This window comes from Coptis chinensis, chromosome 9 (assembly GCF_015680905.1).
Source record: "Coptis chinensis isolate HL-2020 chromosome 9, ASM1568090v1, whole genome shotgun sequence".
NCBI classification, from domain to species: domain Eukaryota; kingdom Viridiplantae; phylum Streptophyta; class Magnoliopsida; order Ranunculales; family Ranunculaceae; genus Coptis; species Coptis chinensis.
In genome coordinates, this window is record NC_141464.1 from 37,652,265 (window position 1) to 37,668,912 (window position 16,648).

At 36.8% G+C, this 16,648-nt stretch overlaps 1 protein-coding gene and 1 long non-coding RNA gene across 2 annotated transcripts; one reads left to right on the forward strand and one right to left on the reverse strand.

Annotated features, from left to right (window-relative positions):
* Positions 1-4,065: 4,065 nt before the first annotated feature.
* LOC147475856 (uncharacterized) lies at positions 4,066-6,135 on the forward strand. The gene is made up of 3 exons (XR_015209117.1): positions 4,066-4,792; positions 5,517-5,786; positions 6,001-6,135. It is a non-coding gene; the product is annotated as an uncharacterized LOC147475856 (long non-coding RNA).
* Positions 6,136-14,070: 7,935 nt separating this feature from the next.
* LOC147475857 (secreted RxLR effector protein 161-like) lies at positions 14,071-14,544 on the reverse strand. Its single transcript, XM_086585554.1, has one exon. The coding sequence runs from the start codon at positions 14,542-14,544 to the stop codon at positions 14,071-14,073; it is 474 nt and encodes a 157-aa protein (XP_086441680.1).
* Positions 14,545-16,648: the final 2,104 nt, after the last annotated feature.

Consider the following 16,648-nt stretch of genomic DNA (forward strand, 5'->3'; position numbering starts at 1 on the left):
TAAAGGAGTCGGTTGGGAGTGGGCGAAGTAGGAGTCGGTGTATCCCTCCCCAAACATTATACCACATAAAGTGTGATATGCAGAACTTTTATCATATCAAAAGACTCATGCACTGACAAGTTCCAACATCAGTGAAGTTCCTGGACTGTAATAAACAAAATCATAATATTTATTTGATTCATGAAGCCAAAATAAACCACAGATGCTAGATTCTGCTACAAATGAATACCGTTGTAACAATTGCTCTAACTATTAAACACAAAACAATTGCTAAATCTTGTGAGAAGCTTAACAACTTTTGTTACAAATGAAGACCGTTGTAACAATTGCTCTAACTATTAAAAGCAAAACAATCGCTAAATCTTGTGAAAAACTTAGCAACAAGTGCTTCAAATAACACAAATACTCTACATTGTTCAGTTGCACATCTCTTTCCTTTAGATCAAATATCTGTCATGCGGAAAAACACTCGCACATCCTCACTACAAAACTTGTCAACATTGAATTTTTCTGGAGTGTTGTACCTAGCTAAAATCATAACCTGGAACATGACCAACTTCACCACTAGGAACATCACCACCACAAAATCCTGTAAGCTCAACAAACAATAAAAATAAAAATAAATAGTTACGCCAACAATATAATCTAAGTTTACACTATAACGTCATCACCATATAAGTTAAACAAGTACGAAACCAAAACATGTGTCGTATCTTGCTCACCATTGTGTTTATGCGGATGTGGACACCTAGACTTTGTGTGCTCCTGTTCCGACCCACACAAATATGGGCCAATAAAAGCCCAATTCAATACAAACCTACACTCAGAGCCCACACTAAGAACTAGAATACTTATCTACCTACAATAAAGTCCACACTCAGAGCCCATGCTCAGACCCTACCTACAACAACACAAATTATATATATTCAATATTCAGTTAAACACGTGTCTTCACTTGGACGAGGAAGTCGTTAGACCAATTCAAACAATTTTCACAACTTTGTCCACTTTCAAGTTCGTTCGCAAAACATCCATCAACTTCATATCGTGTGACGGTTCTTCAGCAAGTTATCCAATTTCACCCTACGATTGGAATATTGGAGAACGAGGAAGTAACTAATCACTGATCCTACCTATAAAATCCAACCTTCGTCACTCTCCAGAACTACGCATCGAGGCTTGATCCCAAGACAATACAACATTTGGGTACGTATTAAGCAACTTCTAATCAAAGTTCAGTCTCAACTCTCACCAACAACCATCCCCTTCGCAATCTCTTATGAAAAGATTACTTTCGACCCAACTGGTGTGTTTTGACAAATCTTGTCGAAACATATTTGGTGCCATTTGTGCTCCTACCCTCAACCACAACAAAAGTTACGTAAATGGCATCACGAAAAACAAACAACAGTGAAAATTCTCCTCTTGCCGCTCAAGTTCAGCACTCAACTTTTGCGAATGATTCACTTTTCAAGTTCGATGGTTCTCAACCATATGCGACTAAGAAGGTGGCGCCCGGTATTCATATTGTAGATTCAACAACTCAGGTCGATCGTCGTCTTCGATAATTGGAGGACAAGAACAAAAATTTGAAGAAACATATGCGTCAACTTCTCGAAGATGATTCAGGATCAACGACCCCAACATCTAAAAATCCAAAAAGTGTTTGGGATCATCTGAATTCCGATGCATCATTGTCAAAGAATCTAAGCACAAACTCCCGCACTAAGAGAAATTGTGTGAGTCACTTACGAAAGGCTTCGTGCAAACAACATGTGCAACGCCGAAAGCCAACACTTTCCAGTATAATCGTAAGTGAATCCACAAACTCCTATGCCGACCACCCTATGAGGGATCGCCAACTTATGAAAAATCTCATGAAGAAAACGAGTTTAGCCGATTCGAACCATACTAAGGGAGATCGGCAAAATATCTAAACAGGTCGGCAAGGTAGACAACCCAACCCACGAAGAACCAATGAAGTTCTTACACCAAGCTCTAGGAAGGGTAAGCAAGCCATTGCAAGTCGCGCCGATCTCGACAACAACACTATTCACTAAGCAGTTCTAGTTTACATCCTAATCGCTCAAGTCGTAGTCCCAATCCAAGAGCTTATTGTCCTAGCCATAGAGATGGAGACTCACTTGTAACAGGTCAAGAAAATGGTTGTAACAGTCTAACAATCCATCTGTATTCTCTCGATGTTCACCATAGGAGACGAAAGAACTGATCTCCACTATTGGCTCGGTCACCTTCACCTGCATAGACGGCTCGACGAGAACTCACTCCACCTCCTCCGAAGAACTCTTGGCCAAAATGTCCACAGTTCGGTCATGACCATCGTCGAGAGAATGTTCCATTTTCTGAACGACGTCTCCATGAGATGATACTGAAGGCAAGGAGTCACGAGAAAACAAAATTCAAAATCTTGCTATAGAGAGTGGTATTGATTCTCCCTTATCTCTCCAAATCCAAACAACCGTTCATCACAAGGACTTTAAGCAGCTAGAATTCGAGAAGTATGATGAGATTGATGGAGATCCTTTGATGCACCTTGTTAATTACATAAACAAGATGATCTTATGGACTTTCAACGATGCTCTTCTTCGCAAGTTATTCCTGGCCACACTCATTGGATTATTTGAGTCGATGAGATGATTTAACATGCTTCCAGAAAGATCCATCCATAATTTTACTGATTTTGCTTACAAGTTTGCCGAGCATTTTCGTCACAACTGGAAAGAACCAAAAAATATTGATTCTCTCTTCAGTATTAAACAACAAAAAGACAAAAAACTCAGTACGTTTGTTGCGAGATTTTGAAAAGCAACTGTTGAGATTCTTGATGCATATGATATTCTTGTCATTTATGCTTTCAAGGAAGACATTAATTATGATAGGGACAACATTTACAACTCTATAGTAAAAGACGTCCCAACAACTCGTTATGAACTTTTTGCTCGAACTCAACAATTTATTCGAGTTGAAGATAATGCATCGGCACGAGTTCACAGAGATAGGGATCGAATAAGCAAGCCGCATAAATAAAGTAAAAAACTGAAGTATCAACAGACAACCGATCAAAAGTCCAAGAGTCACTACAATAGAAGGGGTTTTTAGCAGCGCACTCTTTTACAACGCCAAAAATTTGTTACTAAAAGTCACCTATTGCAACGCCATATGGGGCTGCTAAAAGTCTGTCATGTTATCAAGTTTAGTGTATATGGATTTATATATTGCCACGCCTTTCTCATGACAAATGGTTGTAATTATATTTTTGAAAAAAAAAGAAAATGACATTTTTTATTTTTCTGGAGGGCATTTATCATTTACAACGCTACTGTCGTGGCAATAGTCAATTTTATCATTTGCTATGCCATTTCCGTTGTAACATATATTTTTATGAATGAATATATTTAATTTAGTAGCTTTTGTTGCTACGAAAGTAAGGTTGCTAATGGGCTTTGTATTGGGCGGGTGTTAATTTTTGGAATTGGAACTAATGGGTGGGCCTATTTTTAATGTTGGCGCTCGAACTAACACTAACAACTAAAAAATCAAACCCTAAAAGACTTTCTCTTTCTCTAACTCTCCCTTCAACCAACGCCACCCCCATTCCCACTGGGAATGTAGCCAACCACTCTCTCTCACAACCATCGCGGCAAACTAGTGATTTCTCTCTCTCTTGCGCTCGCTCGCTAACCCATTCCTTACTCTTTTCAAATAGTTGGTTTAATTTTGCTTTTGTGTTGCTCCTCCACCACATTTTTAGGTTGGTTTATTCTCTTTTTTGGGCATTTGATTCTCTTTGGGTTAATATTTTAGGTTGGTTTGCTTAATTTATTTTACAGTTTGGTTAGAAGCCAAAATTACTACTATAAAAAAAAAGATAGAAACTTTAATTTTCCAGGTTGGGTATTCCTTTACATCTTTAATTTTAGGCTTCTTTAATTTGTTTCAATTATATATTGTAATTATTTTAAGCATTTGTTTGATTTTATAATCCTTATGTCTTAATTAAATTAAGTGGATTTAATCTCCTCTTAGGTTAGTTCAATCTCTGTTTTTTTAAAACTTAAGCATGGGTTAAGGCGGACCAAACCTGTATTAAGGTAAAAAGCTATCTGAAGTAGAATTTTCCATTCTCGCCTTCCTTAATAATGTTAGACAAGTGTTCATTAGCTTGGTAAAATCTCTGTTATTAGGTCTATAATTATTGAATTTTGATTGTATATTATTAATCAACGTTTTGGTTATTCACTTATATTGTTTGGCATATAGTTCTTTGTCATAATGCTAGACGTTAGATGCTAGCAGGATTCCAAGGCCTGTTGTATATCCTTTGTAGAGATTCATCCTGGTTATGTTTCTAATTTGACAATTCTCCTAGAGACAAGTAATCAATATTCTTCTAGAGCAAGTAAAATGAAAAAGAACTATTACTTTTCAACGAATTATTCTTTGTAAGCTCATTTGGGATATCCTCCCCAGCCCTTGCATGAGTTCCTATTGTTTTATAATTCTTCTTCTATGATTATAGTTGTGTGGAGGTTCACTGTTTGGCTCCCGGTTATTCCTCAAATAAGCCCATTTGATAATCGTATGATGCAATTTATGTCCATACTTGTGCTATTATCAGGATAATATTAGCTTTTGTAGGTGTTATTTGTCATTGCTTGTTAGTGACTGCTTCATTGTGTTTTGAATCCTATGCAAGGTAACGGAAGTTCTAATGAGTTTGTAAGGATCTCAGATGGAGACAGATGATCCGACAACAAGTTACATGCTACAAGTATGTTATCAGCCAACTTATTTCAAACTCTATGAAGCTTTGAGTTGCTCTTGTTTGAGAACTTTAGCAAGTAGAAATCTGAGTTTCTAATCTTGTTAAAAGGCTTGTTGGTCCCCTTGAAGCCTTGAAAGAGTTTCAATACTTATAGTTGTCTAGGAATTATACTCGTACCTAATGACACCGAATTGTCCAGCCTACTAGATCCTTTGAGTTTCAATATTGTTCTTCTGAAAGATGTTGCAATGGCTTCAAGGAGGCCCGAGTGTCGGATAGAACACTAAGAGGACATATATTACTAGCACTGGGGCCATTTAGAAATTCTTGAAGTGTAACAAGTTATTGTTCAACCAAATGATAGTGTACGAATCTAAATTATACACTTGACGTGTTGAATTCTTGCGCCATATAATGGCCCGTTTTTGGTACTGGTAGTGTTATTGTATTGTAAAACAGAAACTAACAAAAAGAAGTTGATGTTCTTAGATTTAAGGGTTTTTACGCTTACAGGCATTTCTAAGTGTTAGGGTTTGAAAAGTTTATTAATTATTGCTGATTTATTTTAGTGTCTAGACTTTCATTGCATTAATGTTTCAGCCAAGAACTTTTTGTTGGAGTCACAAGGTTACAAAAATTGTTGTTTTAAGTTATTGTCTTTTGTTATTGAGAAATAAGATTTGAATTGATACATTTGAAGCCTATTTGATATTGATTTATGTTTGAGCAGGCTGATAGGGTAGGATTTGCTTGATGTACTCCTTAAATGTCAAGGATATTTGATGTGATTTAATGAGAGGATGTATTTGTCTAATGGGTCTAGTTTCACAAGTTGTTCATGATGGCGGTGGCCATGTGATTAGGTGAGCTTTCTTTCCCATAGTCTCGGAAATAGTATTTGTTTGTGTTCTTCATTTCACTTATTCATTTTCATGTAAATGTTTATGTAAAGTTACTCCCAAGATGCTCGTGAACAGTTGGCTTACACACTATTTTATTGGTATGTTAACATATGCTACCAGGTCTCATGCAATTTTGTTGCCCCTTTGTATTTCCATGATATATATTGCAATATGTTTGATCTTTCCTATTTTGTTTGGGTCTGGTAGGATGGAATATTATTGAGTTATGAAGAATAAGATTTTAATATTCTTTTGGTGTCATGTTTTTTTTTCCCATAAGTTTACTTATGTATTACTTATTTGTTGTACCAGAGATTGGCTTATCGGCTGCCAGTAGATCAATGAAGAAACCTCGAGTGGATGTTGTTCAAATCGGCAGATTGAATTTGTAAAATCTAGTTTTGCAGAATTTGTCTAATTTAGTTGATTGTTGTGAAGATTATGGAATACAATATTGATAAGTGCTCAAAAAGTGCTATTCAACCCTCGATTATGCCTCTTGTTTAGCCATCTTAGTGGACTAATAGTGTTTATAAGTTGTGTTTTAAGATTCTACAGGTGAAAAAGAGAGTTTTGTAGAATATTAGAGAAAATGGGGTAAAACGAAGCAATTGAGCATTAAGGATCAATGAGAGGCCCGTGGACAATCATGGAGAAGGCCAAGGAATTGGAGCTGTTAAAGATGCAACTTGGACCTATTTTAAAGTCTATTTGGAAGCCCAAGGCCAAAGGATTCGTTGTTTGGACCAAAGCCCGCAAAAGAGGATAGAAGGATAGAGCGCGAAGAGAAAAATCGGCTTATCGTGCGGGGATGTATCGAAAGGCCCGAGACGCATTGATTAAAGGGGGACGATAAATCGAAGCGTCCGGCGCATTGATTAAGTCTGGGGCCGCATGAATAATGCGTTGACGCATGAATCGAATTAATCAGTAGCCAATTCCTTCTCGGTTTTGAAGACGAAGTCGAACTCGAAGAAGTCTATTTGTATTAGGAAACAAATGACGGTTTGGAATGCTTCTAGAGCTCATTGTAACCCCTATAAATAGAGGACCTAAGTGCCTCATGTAGGGGCCAATTCACTTATATTCTTGTCTCCTTAACTTGAGGCGCCCAGAGAGATTAATAATAAAAGATCGGTTTTAACTAGCTGAGTCTTAATAAATTAGTCTTTCTAGTCTTATGTTCTTCAACTCTTCTTCTTCATGTTCTTCCTTCTATATGGAAGACTAATCTTCTCCTTCAAGGGAGAAGATGAAGCCAGTGCTTAAGGTTTAATGATTCTTATGGTTCATGGTGTTCTTCAATCAGGTTAGTTCTTTATGTTTGTAGTTATTAGTTCCATTGCCCACACCAGGGGATGAAAGTATAGAATAGGGTTTATGTTTTGCAATATTAATATCATGCTAGTGTTCTTTACTTTTCTTCTAGTAGTATAGTTCTTTAGAGTTAGGGAAGTATTCTTTGTGTTGCCTTAGAAGGGGTAGCAAAAATGTCTACAGGAAGTAAGCATGTTGTCGAAAGATCAGTTTTGAGATGGAAACCTAAGTATTAACCACCTGTTAGTTTATGGGATTTACTCCCTGTTGACCTTCAAATGAAGATTATTTGTATGGCTCGTGTAGGGTTCGGTAAAAGTTCATTTGCACATAAGAGGAGAGTGTGTAAGCTAGGTTGCTGTAAGAATTGCCATTCTGAAACTTGTCCTGGGTTACAACCATTAAAGGAAAATTGTTGGTACAAGTTATACTTTTGTCAATCACATGCTGAGAGAGATCAGAAGAATTCCTACAAAGTGGAACCGAGTGGGTGGGAGTACTAGTCTTGAGGATCTGACTATAAAGGACTCAAAAGTCTTGAGGATCTGACTTTAAAATACTCACATTATGTCTTGAGGATCTGACTTTAAAAGACTCACATTACGTCTTGGGGATCTGACGTAAAAAGACCTAAAAATTTGTTTCTTGAACTAATTCCCACGATATTAGGCATCAATGGTAATATCCTACCTTTTTCTCATCCATTTCATTTACTTCTTTATACATTGAGGCCAATGCATGCATAAGTAGGGGAGGGTGTACTTGAGAAATGAATTTCAAAATTAGTTTTCAAAAACAAAAATATTTTTGTTTCTATATCAAGATAGCATGAGAAAAAAAACCGTGAATTTTAATGATGAGTCCGGGATATATATTCTATCTTGCTTAGTGTTGAGTTTGATAGATAGTTGATATTATTGATTTCATTACCGCTTAGACTATTTATTATGCTTATTCGACATAGTTCTTATTGATAGAATTCTTTATCAAGGCATCACCATAATACTTGGTCGGGTTTATGTACTTTTTGCTAGAAGAGAGATTTAAACCCCTAGTAAACTAGAAATAGATTTTTTAGACTTAGCCCGTGAGACTTGAGCTTTATACCCATTCTTTGGAGAGTTCTTACGAAAAATCCGAAGTCTTAGTGACTCAACATCTTTCAGATTCTTTTATGTCGTTTGTAATATAGTCTCATTATTCGTTGATTTGGTTAATCACGGTGACATCAACTGGGGAGATAGCCATTAGGTCTTGTAGTCTATTCAAATAGAGTATCATATTGATAAGTCAAGTAGTAAACCCATTCAGCCTTTTATCCCACCTAGTAGGACCATCATGTTAAACCCTTTTGCTTTTACAATAAGCCATTTTCTTTCATAAAACCCCTACCCTTTTACCCAACTCCGCATACAACGAGTATAGCCAAAATCTTTATCACCATACCCATATGTTTTAGAATACGAGGGACACAAAGAGGAAGAAAGAGCACAAAAGGAAGATTACAAGGAAATACCGTAGAGATACAATAAAGACCATCATTCTTTCTAAGTGAAAGAAGCTAGTGGAAAACAAGCATATCTAGTACTAATCAAGGATATACCAATTGAAAAAAAAAAAAAAAAAAAAAAAAAAAAAAAAAAAAATGGATGGAAAAGCTAAGACAAAGGAAGAATTTTCTCTTGCAATATATAATTTAAAGAAATCTTCCAAAGAAAGAAGCAAAACCCTTAGTGTTTTTCAAACAACCTTAGAATCCTTTTTACCTTTTCTTCATAAACCAATACCCAAGGCAAGTTACAACCTATGACTTATCACTACAAAGATGGTACCTAAGTCTAGAATAGGTGAGAGGATGCTAAAGTGAAGGACCGACACTTCATATGTGATTGACATTCTTTCCATGAGACTACTTTTATTCAAGTCCGCTTTTCAAGGTAGTATGTGGGATGTTCAGATGCATTATTCTTTTCCCTACATGCATGAGGTAAAATAGTAGACCATCTTTTGAGAGATTCTTTTCCTCGGTAGAGTCCGACCGTGAGGATTGAAAGTCGAGATTATCTACCTATGGTAAACTAGGGATTCCGTTTCTTGGATAGGAGAGTATAGAGATTGACTAAGTACACACATAAGCCTTGATTAAGAATTTTGTCAATTTTACTATCTCCCATCATAATCTATGAGTCTTTGCAAAGAATGTAGTTAGCAATGGAGACCGCCCTCATTGGAGTAAGCACTAAGTGGGTAAGGAATTTCTCTCTCTGAAAAATACTATCATTCTTGAACATGCTATTGATTGATTTTGTGGGTATATCACCTGAAAACCCTCACGAGACTATAACTCGTCCTTTTTGGGTAACTTAAAGGTTTAAAGCCTTGTTGCATATGGTAAATGCAATCGCGATGCCTCGCTAAAATGAGTTAGGATTTTATTTTTGTTATTAGGATGTGATTTTGATCACTTATCTATTTTTTTATCTTATTTGCTAAGAGACTAGCAAAAGGCTAGTTGGGAGTTGTGATAAGTGCTCAAAAAGTGCTATTCAACCCTCGATTATGCCTCTTGTTTAGCCATCTTAGTGGACTAATAGTGTTTATAAGTTGTATTTTAAGATTCTACAGGTGAAAAAGAGAGTTTTGTAGAATATTAGAGAAAATGGGGTAAAACGAAGCAATTCGGAGCATTAAGGATCACATGAGAGGCCCGTGGACAATCATGGAGAAGGCCAAGGAATTGGAGCTGTTAAAGATGCGACTTGGACCTATTTTAAAGTCTATTTGGAAGCCCAAGGCCAAAGGATTCGTTGTTTGGACCAAAGCCCGCAAAAGAGGATAGAAGGATAGAGCGAATAGAGAAAAATCGGCTTATCGCGCTGGACGCATGTGTCGAAGGCCCAGACATTTGATTGCGTCCGGGACGATTTAAATCGAAAGTGTCCGAGACGCATTGATTAAGTCCGGGACGATGAATAGTAAAGTCGCCCGTCGACGCATGAATCGACATCTTGTAGCCAATTCCTTCTCGGTTTGAAGACGAAGTCGAACTCGAAGAAGTCTATTTGTATTAGGAAACAAATGACGGTTTGGAATGCTTCTAGAGCTCATTGTAACCCCTATAAATAGAGGACCTAAGTGCCTCATGTAGGGGGCCAATTCACTTATATTCTTGTCTCCAGAACTTGAGGCAGAGAGAGATTAATAATAAAAGATCGGTTTTAACTAGCTGAGTCTTAATAAATTAGTCTTTCTAGTCTTATGTTCTTCAACTCTTCTTCTTCTTGTTCTTCCTTCTTTATGGAAGACTAATCTTCTCCTTCAAGGGAGAAGATGAAGCCAGTGCTTAAGGTTTAATGATTCTTCTGGTTCATGGTGTTCTTCAATCAGGTTAGTTCTTTATGTTTGTAGTTATTAGTTCCATTGCCCACACCAGGGGATGGAAGTATAGAATAGGGTTTATGTTTTGCAATATTAATATCATGCTAGTGTTCTTTACTTTTCTTCTAGTAGTATAGTTCTTTAGAGTTAGGGAAGTATTATTTGTGTTGCCTTAGAAGGGTAGCTCAGGAGTGGTCAGCCTAGGGAAGTATTCTTTGTGTTTGCCTTAAGTGGTGATTCATTGAATGGCACCCTATTAGGAAGTACTCCTTGATGTTGCTCTTGGTAATACATTGAATGGCTGCCCGAGCTTACATAAAAGGAAAAGAAGATATTAATAGCATAAACATAGGAACAACCTTAAGTAGAGTTAATTGTTAACGATGTTTTAGTCCAAGAGGGCATCGGCACTCGCCGATTGCCTAATTGTAGTCTACTTGTAAGAACAACCATGAAGCGAGGAAGGTCATAGATCAAAAGTATTGGTGGATTCTAATCTCTTGAATTCCCTCTCTTATAAATTCTCAACAGTTTAGTTAGTTTAGCTTAGTTTAGCATTAGAATCTACTATCTCTACAATATTAGTTTTTAATCCCTCAAACCCCCTTTCCAGTCCTGTCCTTCACATAACATACACTTAAAAGTGGAACGATACCCTACTCATCCTTTACTTATTGAGGGATAATTAGGTTTTGATACGCTTCTATTTGTTCAACGACCATCATACATCTACATCATCCATACACATCTACACACACAAAAAGAGGAAGTGTCAAATATGTATTGTCAAAGACTAATTGTCTGGATGCTTCTAATATTTTTGTATATGATGATCATAGTTAATAAAAAATAGTTTGTTATGATTCATTGTTAATCGATATGGTGTTTTTGTTGTTATATAAATTGTATTGAGTAGAGTTTTCCAAATTAAAATGATCATAATGTGGAGTAAAAGGTGCTTAATATAGTACTATCGAGGTATGCTATTGCAACCCCAAAGGTGTGGCGAAAATAGAACGGAGTTTGAAATATTTGGGTTTAAACAATCAGCGGCACATGTGGTGTGGCAAAAACCATGCTTTTAGGATGAGGTCGACTAGCTAAAAACACATTTTATTGTGACGCTCTGGGTGTTGCTAAAGGTACAAAACCTTTTGCCACGAGTTAGAAGCACTGCTAAAAGAAAACCTTTTGCAACACCAAAGGGTGCTGTTAGAAATAGGTTTTTGTGACGCCAAATGTTGCAAATAGTTTAAATTTCTTTAAAAATCAATTTAATTTAATAAAATGAAGTAGCAACACAGGCCAAGTATTTGCAATGCAACATGGTGTGAACCTTTTGCAACGCCCATTATTGCGCCACAATTGAGCTTTTGTGACCAACTTTTTAGCAACACCTTTACGACGCCTTGTTTGGCATTGCAATTGATCAATTGCAACGCTTTTTAGAATTTTTAGTGATGGGGTATGGTGCTGTAGAAAACCCATTCTGTTGTAGTGAGTGATGGTAAGCCATAACAATGGAATGACAAAGAACAAAAGAAACTTCCCAAGTTAAAGCTTACCAACCTCAACGAGAAGTATGCTATTATCTATGAGAAGATTAAGGGAAAAAATATCTTATCTCCACCTTTTCCTTTCTCCGAAGATACCAAGGCTACACGTGACAAATCACTGTGGTGCAAGTTCCACGATGATTTTGGCCATGAAACTGAACAATGCCGATCTCTAAGGGGTAGAATCCAAGGTTTGATCGAGAAGGGTATGCTCCAGGATTACGTGCTGGGTAAAATGAAGCAAGCTTTAGTCGTGACCGCACATAATGTAATCAAAGTCGGTCATGCCAGAGTTGATTCAATGTCTAACACCCAACGCAAGAATTTCAATCACTCCAAGATCACTGATCTCAGCCACCACTATGTTTATAGTGGATATGATTTTCTCCATGGTATGGGTACCAGACGTATGAGGAAGGACCTCTCTGTTGGACTGACAATGATCATATAGGAGTGCACCATCCTCGTTATGATGATGATGTGATACAAGCTTTTGTTGGAATTCATCGTGTGTAGAAAATCATGATCGATATAGGTAGTTCGGCAAGTGTGATCTACAAGCGTTGTTACAAAGGACTCAATTTCCCTGAGAAAATGATCGTTCCCGATCCAAATCCTATCATTGGCTTCGATGGGACAGCAGCAAAATCAATTGGTAGATGCTCTCTTCTGGTGACATTAATGAACAAGGAAGGTACAATTGATTTTCTTCTTTTGGATTGTAACTCTTCCTACAATGTCATTATGGGAAGAGATTGGATTCACTCAATCGGAGCTGTCGTTTCTATTTTCCATCAGACTATCAAGTTTTGGTGTGAAGGTATGGTATGCAAAGTTTGAAGTGATCAGATAGTAGCTCTGAAGTGCCATGAATCTGTGATCAAAGATTATAAAGATTCGGAGGTCAAGGGAAACACCATCCTAAATGTCGATGGGGTTAAATATTAATTACAACATTCCATTGGCCGGGTAAACGCTCTAGAGCAGCGTTTGGGTGGGCCCTCGACCATCGATAGACTCATCGAAGTATAGATTGGCAACAAGGAAGAAGAAACTACTTTTATTTATGCAGAACTTTCCAAGAAAGAACATGATGAACTCATTAAGCTTTTGAAGAAAAATTGCACAATGTTTGCGTGAGCGGTCGAACAAATGCCTGAGATTGATCCTTCACTTGCATGTCATAGGTTAGATATTGACCCAACACAAAAGCCAGTGCGTCAGAAGCCTCGCCGAATGGCTCCCGATCGAAAGCTCAAAGTTAAAGAAGAGATCGACAAACTTCTAAGTGTTCATTTTATTAGGCCTGTACTATATCCGAAATGGATATCCAATGTATAGTAGCAGCCCCTAAGAAAAATGGGAAACTTAGAATCTGTGTTGATTTTACTGATGTCAATAAAAAATGTCATGTTCACCTGTATCCCTTGCCTCGTATTTCTGAAATGGTTGATACCACTTCAGGGTTTAAACGAATTTCTTTTATGGATGCCTCAATGGGATTTTATCAAATTGCATTAGCCGAAGATGAACAAGAACTTACAACTTTCATAACAGACCAAAGCTTATTTTGCTATAAGGTAATGCCTTTTGGTCTAAAAAATGCATTGACAACATATTAAAAATTCATAAATACATCATTTTCAGACTTCTTAGGCAAGTTTATGGAAGCTTATATTGATGATATGGTCATCAAGTCACATGAAGAGTCTTCACATCTTCATCATTTGCAAAAATTCTTTGATCGACTTATGCATATTCGAATGCGTCTAAATTTATCAAAATGCACATTTGGGTTAGCATCGGGTAAATTTCTTGGATATCTTATGACCAAACGAGGCATTGAAGCTAATCCTAATCAAATCCGTGACAATTATCGAAATGCCTGATCCACTTGCAGCTTGGCTATCACAGTGAATAGAGACAGGTGGAACAGGTTTAGGCCAAAGCGGGATATCCATAAAAAAATTCCTGATCCACTCTGCTTCCTCACTAGCTAGCTTTATCTAAAGCTATAAACTCATATTCCATAGTGGAACGGGCAATGCAAGTTTGCTTAGAAGATTTCTAAGACACTGCACCCCCTGCCATAGTGAACACATAGCAACTAGTGGATTTAGATTCCTGAGAATCAGCAATCCAATTGGCATCCACTAGTGGATTTAGATTCCTGAGAATCAGCAATCCAATTGGCATCACTATACCCCTCAAGCACAGCTGGATATCTACCATAATGAACACCATAATTTGAAGTATATTTCAAATATCTCAATACTCTGATAAGAGCATCCCAATGCTCATTGCTGGGATTAATGGTGTATTTGCTTAGTTTGCTTACGGCGTAAGCAATGTCTGGTCTAGTACAGTTCTTAAGATACATGAGACTGCCTATAACTCTAGAAAACTCTAAAGGAGATACACCTGATCCAATATTCTTTGTCAAATGTATACTAGGATCATATGGTGTTCTGGCAGGTACACAGTCAAATTGATTAAATCTTTTAAGCATTTTCTCCACATAATGAGATTGAGTCAAAGTAATTCCATCAGAATTATACACAATCTTAATGCCAAGAATGACATCAGCAATACCCAAATCTTTCATGTCAAAATGTTTACTAAAAAACGATTTAGTCTTATTGACGATCTCTAAGCTAGTTCCGATGATCAACATGTCATCCACATATAAACAAATAATTACACCAGATTGTTTTTCAAATTTACAATAAATTCATTTATCTACCTCATTAATACTAAAACCGTTAGAGATTAGCACACTGTCAAATTTCTCATGTCACTGTTTCGGAGCTTGTTTGAGACCGTAAAGAGATTTCTTTAGTCTACAAACTTTTCTCTCAAGGCCTTCTAATACAAAACCTTCTGGCTGATCCATATATATATATCTCCTCTTGTAATTCCCCATTTAGAAATGTCGTTTTAACATCTATTTGGTGAATTACGAGATTATGAGTAGAAGCAAAAGCTATTAACATCCTGATAGATGTGATCCTTGTCACAGGAGAGTAAGTATCAAAGAAATCAAACCCTTCTCTCTGTTTATAGCCTTTTGCTACTAATCTTGCTTTATATTTATCAATGGATCCATTTGCCTTAAGTTTCTTTCTAAATAACAATTTATTTCCAATAGTTTAACAACCAGGGGGCAACTCAACCAGCTCCCAAGTGTTATTGGTTATAATGGACTCATATTCACTTAGAATGGCCTCCCTCCAAAAAATAGCATCAGAAGATGACATGGCCTCTGAATAAGTTTGAGGATCATCCTCTACCAAAAAGGTAAGGAAATCAGGTCCAAAAGAGGTGTTAGTCCTAGGTCTCTTGCTCCTCCTGAGTTCAATTTCATCTTCAGCAAAAGAATCTTCTCAAACTCTAGGAGCAAGTCTTGAAGAACTTGGAGTCCCTCCAGATCTCTCAATAAATCTAAAAAAAGACAACATCCATAGACTCAATAATGGTATTATCACCAACAAATTGATTTTTAGATTTGAAAACTAAAAACCTGTAGGCGTTGCTATTCTGTGCATACCCAATAAAGACACAATCTACAGTTTTAGGGCCAAGTTTAGTCCTCTTGGGTGTTGGTATAGACACTTTAGCCAAACACCGCCACACTTTAAAGTATTTATAAGACGGTGTCCTATTTTTCCACATCTTATATGAAGTTTTATCTGTGTCTTTAAAATGTATCTTATTCAGAATATAACAGGCCGTTAGCAAAGCCTCCCCCCCATAGGTTCATAGAAGCCCCAGAGCTATTGATCATGGAATTGATCATATCTTTTAGAGTTCTATTTTTCCTCTCTGCTATCCCATTGGATTGGAGAGCATACGGGGCAGTGGTCTCATGTACTATACCATTATCTTCACAAAATTTATTAAAAGGACCAAAATATTCACCTCCCCTATCAGACCTAACTATTTTTATTTTCTTGTTTAACTGGTTCTCAATTTCAGTTTTAAAGAAAATAAATCTAGCTAAGCTATCATCTTTACTCTTAAGAAGATAAACATGGCAGAAATGTGAAGCATCATCAATAAATGTAACAAAATATTTATTACCTCCTCTAGTCATGTAACCTTTAAGATCACATAAGTCAGTGTGAATCAATGCCAACAAATCAATGTTTCTTTTTACCTTTTTGAAAGGTTTCCTAGCATCTACACATACTTCACATCTCTTGTTTTCAGAAATAGTAGTCTTAGATATGTTACCTAGATGCATCAGTTTTTTAATCGAAGCATTATTAACATGTCCAAGTCTACTATGCCACAGATCAAATGACTCAACCATATAAGAAGAAGAAGATGCTTTATTAAATTCAAAATCAGTTACATTGAGCTTGAACAATCCTTCATCTAAATAACCTTTACCCACAAAGGTTCCCCCCTTAGTCAAAACAAATTTGTCTGACTCAAAGACAAGTTTGAAACCCTTCTTACTTAAAAGGGAACCAGAAACCAGATTTTTCCTAATATCAGGAACATAAAGAACATCCTTCAAATTAAAAACATTTCCAAAAGTGAACTTCAAATTAACAGTCCCTTTGCCTTCAACTCTAGAAGCAGATGAGTTGCCCATTAACAGACTTTCTCCTTCTCCCAAAGGAGTGAAGGACACAAATGCACTTTTAGTGCCACAAATGTGTTTGGTAGCCCCAGTGTCTACCCACCAGTCAGTCATGTTACTC

What these genes read in the sequence shown, in the direction of transcription:
- LOC147475857 (XM_086585554.1), bottom strand. Translation starts at nt 14,544, where the DNA reads ATGAAAGATTTGGGTATTGCTGATGTCATTCTTGGCATTAAGATTGTG.